The sequence below is a fragment of the Melanaphis sacchari genome, unplaced genomic scaffold (assembly GCF_002803265.2).
Source record: "Melanaphis sacchari strain LSU unplaced genomic scaffold, SCAv2.0 Contig48_pilon_pilon, whole genome shotgun sequence".
NCBI classification, from domain to species: domain Eukaryota; kingdom Metazoa; phylum Arthropoda; class Insecta; order Hemiptera; family Aphididae; genus Melanaphis; species Melanaphis sacchari.
Window position 1 is genome coordinate 462,821 of NW_020271327.1, and position 8,199 is coordinate 471,019.

At 22.0% G+C, this 8,199-nt stretch overlaps 1 protein-coding gene across 1 annotated transcript; it reads left to right on the forward strand.

Annotated features, from left to right (window-relative positions):
* The first annotated feature begins 455 nt into the window (after positions 1 to 455).
* On the forward strand, positions 456 to 4,448 carry LOC112598590 (odorant receptor 49b-like). The gene is made up of 6 exons (XM_025345114.1): positions 456 to 596; positions 1,261 to 1,626; positions 2,230 to 2,471; positions 3,421 to 3,520; positions 3,626 to 3,730; positions 4,201 to 4,448. The coding sequence occupies exons 1-6, from the start codon at positions 456 to 458 to the stop codon at positions 4,408 to 4,410; spliced, it is 1,164 nt and encodes a 387-aa protein (XP_025200899.1). The 3' UTR covers positions 4,411 to 4,448.
* Positions 4,449 to 8,199: the final 3,751 nt, after the last annotated feature.

Consider the following 8,199-nt stretch of genomic DNA (forward strand, 5'->3'; position numbering starts at 1 on the left):
GTATCTACATAAGAGTTTTTTTAAGAAACAATAATATTGTTAATATTACAACTTATTCACATGGATAGATGGACACGTATACGTAATAATAGATACTATAATGTATGCTAATATGAGGTATTCTAGTTATTATCCATATAATGTATACACAATTTAGAACCTGATTTATGTTATTATGATTTTTGTTGACACTTAAATAAGTTTACCTAAATATTTTATTGGAAATTGAATACAAAATATACACCATAAAACCTCGTTTGACAGCCAAAATTATAATACCTAATACCTAATATAAATAATAAATTACCTTAATAGTTTATTTTGTCTGCAACCCTCTTATTATCTAAATACCTCAAATAATATTAGTCGTTACTTTTTTGTTAAACTGGATTTTTTGAAATAAACCATTTTTATTTGAATGTTCTTTAAATCAAGAAGTCGTCAAAACGAATAAAATGACATTCATTGAAAATAAAAATTACCATCGAAAATTTTATAAAACACTTATGACTTTGGCATTTTCTTTGAACACTAGTCAATATCATTGTATTTCAAAATGTATATTATACTTCTACATTTTTGATTGGATGGTATTTGTGAGTAATATAATATATTGTGTTATACTATTTTTATTCTTATCAATACAATAACTTATGTATACGTTTTATTAAAAAACGTTTAGACCACATTAGATTCTATGTGAAGAAATTAATGTATTAAATTGTGTAATGTAAGTTTTTTCATTTTTGTATCTATCGTCAACGTTTGGAGCAGAAAAAAATGTTTTCAATAAAATACAAATTATTAAATACATTACCGTTTTGTGTAAAAATGTTGGTTTTATATTAATTCGTTTTTTTTTTTTGGAGTTATTTTGAAAAGTATTTTGATGTTTTTAATTTTGATCTTCTTAAAATACCAACTAAATATAATTTGCAAGTAAAAATTATCCTTGAAGTTGAAAATCTAAACACTTTTAATATCCCAAATAGTAATAAGACACAAAAATCAATATATTCTGCTCAGAATTTTAAAATATTATATTGTGTTATTTAAATAATGTAAGTATATAAAATAAAATAATTTCAAAAAGTTCATTTGAGATTTATAAAGTGTTATTTAACAGAACCACAATAATATTTATATCTCATAATACAATATTATGATTAATAAAATTATGCATTATGTTCTGAAAATAAAATATAATACATCTTAATTTTAATGACTTATAAAGGTTGTTTATTTTGTATGAATTATCAGGTATTTTTGGCTGCAGGATGCGTTTTATTATATGAAAAGCCAGATATGTCTTTTGGTATGGAGTTAATTCAATACATGATAGTTGGAGTGCTTTACACTTTGATTTTTTTAGTATTCATAATAAAAAAAGATGCCATTGTGTCGAACTACAATTTTATACAAACCAAATTTATCCACTGGTCTAACAAAAGATTATTGCATCCAAACATAGCTTATAAAAAAAACATAAGAACTGTTAAACGCTTGATCATACCTTTAGTAATACTATCATTATCTATTGCATTTGGACCTTTAGTATCAACCATAAACGATATTGGTAAACTGCCATTGAATAGCCGAACCCATTTCGTTTTGTTTTGGCCAAAGGTAAGTTAGTATAAATAATGACTTTATGACTAATGATTAAATATTTTTAATTCAAAACTGTTTAATCAACTAAATCCGTTATACATAAAAAATTTATTGACAATAACATCATCATTCATTATTATGTACAAGTAGGTTTCCATATTTTTACGCTTTCCCATAAAGGACACACGAAAATTCGGAAAAAAATAGAAACGTATGGTAAACCATCATAAATTTTAATATTAATTAAATACGTGTCATACTGAATTTCAACTAGTTATTATTAAGAATTAATTTGGGTATATTAGTCTTGTCTTTGTTATATTAACATTATATTAGTGAACATATTTTATTGTTATAAATTTGTAAAATCTTTCAATGACAACATATTTATTTTACTATTAGTGCATAATATTTAATATTGAATATTGATCATGTTTGTATTATTTTTTCAAATAATTCTCAAGTTTTGAATAGTATTAATATTTATTATACGAGATTAGATTGTATAATATACAATATAATAAATTAAATAATAACCAATATGCGTAGGTACCTATGTGACTTTTTATTCATTATATTAATATTTTATGTGTATCTATAAATATTTTTTATTTCTAGATTGTCGATACTAATAAAATTAGTACATATGGAATCATTTATACGGTTCAAATCGTATTAACTGTTATTTTATACATTTCAACTTTATCATTCAATTTGGGTTTTATGGTATTTTTGAACGAATTGACAAACCAGTTTGAAATTTTATTAGATGGAATTGACAATGCATTTAAATTTAAGAGAGATAAACAATTTCAATTGTTTTTTATTGATTGTATACGTCACCATCAAATAATTATTAAGTGAGTAGTAATAAAATATAATATATTTATTTTAAATCGCAATCAAGTTTTCAAATACTTAAGTATACACGAGTATAATATATGAAATTTATTAGAAATAAATTCACGGTAATTTATTTTAATGTATTATTGAAAAATATATCTATTTTATTTTTTCATATTATTCAATATGAAGTTAATATAATTATATGTTATTTTGATTTATATAAGCAATAAGATGAGCATCAATGTGATTATAATAAGTTAAATTCATTTTTTGAAATTAATTTAGTTTATTTAACTTAATTTGTACATATAGTAGTTAGGTATTAAGTAATAACTTATTTAGAAATGAATAGCGCATAATATTTATAGATTAGGTATTTTTACTGGTACTATTCACAATCACTAGAAAATTAATATACATACTCTCGTCTTCATTAATATAGGTCATAGGCATACCAAATATTTACAAAATATTGATAACAATTCAATTTTTGCAATAAATCAAATTTTTTAGTGATATTAATGAACAATGGTTTAATTGTATGCATTTTTTCCAAGATAAAATTGTTTCAAAAATGAATAATTGTATGTATAATACTTATTAGGTTTGTCTTATTATCAATAAATACTTAAATATTTTATTTTATAAGAAAAAAGTATTTAAAAAACGGTTTTAAACAAATAGTGTGATAAATTGTTTTTAATAACATATAATGTTTAACGGTCACAAATTTTCAACGCTTATTGAACTAAATAAGTAATAATTTAATAAATATATCAATTATAGGAGTATTATTATATATTAATACTAAAAATACAAGGACTACATATCATTATAAAATTAATTAATACGCATACATACATCTTACTTTCGTTCACTTGGTGCTCAGATTTTAGTTTATAATTTTAAACTAATAATATTCTTAAGCTTGAAAACATAATTTTATAACTTATTATGTTTTAGATTTTTAGATGATTTAAAGTCATACTTCAAGTGGATTGTTCTTATTGAAATAATCATAGTTCAAGTAGTGTTGGCCATCCTTATTTATAATTTAACAAAAGTATAATACCTGATAATTTATTATTTAAATTCAATTTTTTATTATATGAACGATATAACTGTATATTTATTATAAAATAATAATATTATCATGTATTTTTAATAGGTAACTGCTTCCCTTGGATATAAGGTAAAAATTGTTGGTTCGTTATTATTTAATATACTCCCAATTTGTTTTCACTGTCATATCGGAGAAGTCATACTAAGCCTGGTAAAATAAATGTTTAATATTATTTTAATAAAATTAAATAATATTCTATAACTTAATATTTCAGAGAAGTCCTATTATCGTGAATTTTCCATGAATTGTATAAACATTATATTGCCCACATTTATTTACAAATTACAAAGTTGATTTTAGATTTTAATTTATACAGTTCATACATTATATAATAGTTGGCTTTAAAACTTTTCAATTTGTTGTATATATTTGTTGATTCAATTAAAATTTGATTGTTTTATATCTTAATTCAAAATTTGTGATGTATAGAATCGCTTTTAATAATATAGTCTTAACAAAACGTGTTCCAAAATTTGTTAAAATATACTATGCTTAATTATCAACTCGTATAAATCATAATAATTTGATTATATTATAATCATACGCAACTACATGTACATTATACAAAATAAAATGTAATAGGTGCACTTATAAATGTTTGCTATATTTTATGTTTACAGCACACGCGTTTGTCTAATCATATTTATAACATGATCTGGTACGATATGCCCAATAAAAACAAACAGCTTATCGTGATTATGTTCCAACGAACTCAACGAGATCTGGCATTAAGTTCAGCTCTGTTTTCGAACGAAAGAGCATCTAGATCGTTGATTTCTAAAGTTATTAAACAAGTGTACACAATTCTAAACGTATTGTTAAAAACATAAATGGTAAATGCGTTGAAATTGTATATAGATACTTAAATAAAAACGGAGCAGTTAGGTATGGGTATTTATATTATCGTATATACTTGTGTATAATTTATAAATGCGTTAAACATATATTCATTAATTTAAGTATCAAGAAAATAGCGGTACACACATGTTGTTATAATACAAATTCTAAAAATTATTTTATTACACGTAGTTTAGTAGTAAATTATAATCATTGTTTTTATTTTAATTATCTGTATTGAAAATCGTTTTCATAAAATATTTATTACAACTTTAAGTTTTAGCCACTATTTATTTATAATTACTATATTTTTACTTGATAGTTGATACCCATACAGTTGACAGTTAATCAAGATATTATGATCATAAGTAGGTATTGGGATGAAATGATTTTGAGTACTATTAAGTATCATTAAGATTTATAGTTCCCTCATTTAAGTCTCGAAGAATGTATTTAAACCCACCTACAAAAGCTATGGATGCAATGATACATCAATATTGTGATCATATGTAACATTAAATTTCAAACCCCTTCCTTCATATATTATGTAACCAAAAAATATACGCATAAATATATCGTGGTTGAAAATTTAAAATTATACTTATTTTACTTCATTGTATTGTAAAATATTATCAAGATCATTATTTTTGATATTCTTCAATCTCTATTAGTTGATTTAAGCATAAAATAATAACAATACCTATATAATAATAACATAGATAATATCAAATAATAATTTATCAAAAAAAAAAAAATCATATTTTTCGTACAATGCTGAAATGTAATTATAAAATAGTTGTTAAGAACGTGGCTGCTTAAAGTAACCTTAACCTCTTGTTAATGTATTTCATTTTTCACTATTTTATCATTTTATGATTATATAAAACTCACACATTGTATGTAAACATTAAATTCTAATCAATTGTTACGTAATTTTCGAACTGTAATAACATTTTCTGTAAGGCTAAATAAATGTTAAAAAAAAATCATGGTTACTTAATTATGTGATTTTTTAAAAATTAATTTAAAGATACATTCGATTAGAATATATAAAATCAAAGCATACCAACTTTTAATATAAATATGTAAACTTCGTTATGACGATTAATTAATAAATCCATTGTATTTATAGTCCATATTTATTGGATTTTAGAAATATAGATTGAATAAGATTATAAATACATAAAAATAAAATACTTAAACGCTTATATATCCATAAAAAATGTATATTTTATTATATCAACCAATATTGTTTTTACATACCTACAAAATAAAATAGAAGACACGGGAAAAAAACCTCTACAACTGGTAAAACAATACAAAAACATAGTGTTCATATTATGACTAGAAAGCTTATATAATATTATAGTTTATAAATACTTAATTACAAAATAATAAAATGTTATTTAAAATTAAATAGCGCATATTATGTTTCTTTGAACGATTTGTAAAATTTAAAGCTATGTGTACTTACCCATTTACTTTGTACCTATTATGTAATATTATTTATTTATTATGGTGGTTTTGTGTTTGCGTTGATATTCAGTGAAAGATCATGTAATTTTATTTATTGTGTAAATATAATAAAATCTTTAAATTATAAAAATATTATATTCTTGAATATTTTCATTAATCTGTTATTTATTAGCTTATGAACAATTTTGCTGGTAAAAAATAAAAAAAAAAAAATAAAAAAATAAAAATAGTGTACTATGTCTACTTCAATTTAACTGTATTTTAATAGCTTTACATTATATTAAATTGAATATGTGTGATATATTATAAAATTATACAATGAAAATATTAAATGAATGTATGTTATAAGTTTTTTGTATTATGTACTACCAATTTCTATCAAAATAAAAAAAAATATACATCTATAATATACTATTAATTAAAAAAAAAATGTTTAGTTAACGATTTAAAATTACCTAAAAGTTAAACTTTGGTTAATTATAACATTGTTTATTTTTAACAAAATTTTGTATCATATATAGGTATCCCTCGAATATATATTTTATTAATTTTTCACAACTTATTACTCCATTTTTAATCCATGATAGAGAAACGTTTTGTTTACCTAGGACTTAAGTGTATCCTAATATAAGACAATGAAAATACTCATTAGACTGTCACAAACCATAGGCTCTTATTAAAGTGGTCCAGTATGTAATAATTGTTACAAGTGTTTGTATTTTGTCTTGTATAAAAACGGTAATTATATCGAACAGAATAGATGCGTTGTCTATTGTAAATAAAAATATTGGATCATAAGCTTAATTCTTAAGTATTTCTAGGCTTAATAATTGTGATTTATTTAAAAAAAAAAGTTATATTTTACGTGCGTTTGTATCAAAACAGTTAAAAATATGAAGTTTATCTGAAAATGTGTATCTTAGTATTCTTTTTTATTCACCGAAAACCTCATTTCAGTAAAACTACAAAGTAATCCAACTGAAATATTTAGTGATATACTGATACCTTTTCGCATGAATATAATACTGTATATTTATTTTTAAATAATATATACCACCGGCAACGAAAAAAAAAAAATAATTAACTCAGTTGTTCCAAGATTGCCGTCCAAAGTTAAAATTTCAAATATATAATATTTGCGCATAATGATTTTAACTTGTAAAAATTTAATAAACTCTTATAAAAACAATTTAACCAATAAAAATATATCTTTATATAGGTAACTTTATATTAATTAATGTTTTAACACTTAAAGGAATATTGGCATGTATAAAATATATGTAGTTAGTCATAATATTGTGTATTGACAAATTCGTATTATTATCTTTAATGTTTTCTTACAAATTTGTTATTTAAAAAAATGCAATTAAATTTTTACAAATAACTATGGAAAAATATATGCATAATGCATATTGCATGTAATAGGTTGCTTCATTTAAAATTTATAAACAATACAACTACTGCCTAAAGCCTTATATTATTCTACGTTGTGTGTCATTTAGTTTTTTTTTAAATATAATTTTTCATCATTCTTACGCGTGAAGTCCAATGAGAAACAATAAAAATTTGAATAAAAAACATAACAGTTAACAAAATGAAATTTTACCAAATGCTTATGGCAATAGCTTTCTCGGTGAACATTGGCTATCCATATTATTATATTTTGCGATATATAATTTATTTTGGAATTTTTGGCTATATTTTAACGGTAAGTAATTTTCAATTTTTTCGACTCATGATATAATTAATAAATTTATATTTATTATCATTTAGAAACGTATATTTATCATAATTTTTATATAACTATCAAACATAATATAAATATCATACATTTTAGGCTAATGTATTTTATAGTTAAAATTTATTAAGTTAACTTTTACGCAAAATCCAAATTATATGGTTGTAATTATTATTAAATAAGCGAAAATCTAAAATTTTTCTGGGTATTTTTTAGACAATTTTACTTATTGTTGTTGCTATTAGTAGAAATTAGGTATCAGTATTCATTGACGATAATAAAATATATTCTAATAATTATATTAGTTTTCTATTAAATATACCTATTATGTAATTATCATTTAAATAGATATGTTTACTTTTTTTTTCTTTAGCTTATTATAGCACCACTCTACCTTCTTTGCGAAGAAGATGATATATCCATGAAAGTAGAATTAATCCTTTACATAATGGGTGGTATACTGTATTCATCGCATTTAATAGTAATAGTTTTAAATAAAAAATCCATTGAAGCCACCTACAATATTATACAAACGAGTTTTGTCAACTGGTCGGTAAAAAGAGGGATG

What these genes read in the sequence shown, in the direction of transcription:
- LOC112598590 (XM_025345114.1), top strand. Translation starts at nt 456, where the DNA reads ATGACATTCATTGAAAATAAAAATTACCATCGAAAATTTTATAAAACA. An exon ending in TTTTTGATTGGATGGTATTT is followed by an intron (nt 597 to 1,260) that starts GTGAGTAATATA and finishes ATGAATTATCAG; the next exon opens with GTATTTTTGGCTGCAGGATG. An exon ending in TCGTTTTGTTTTGGCCAAAG is followed by an intron (nt 1,627 to 2,229) that starts GTAAGTTAGTAT and finishes TTTTATTTCTAG; the next exon opens with ATTGTCGATACTAATAAAAT.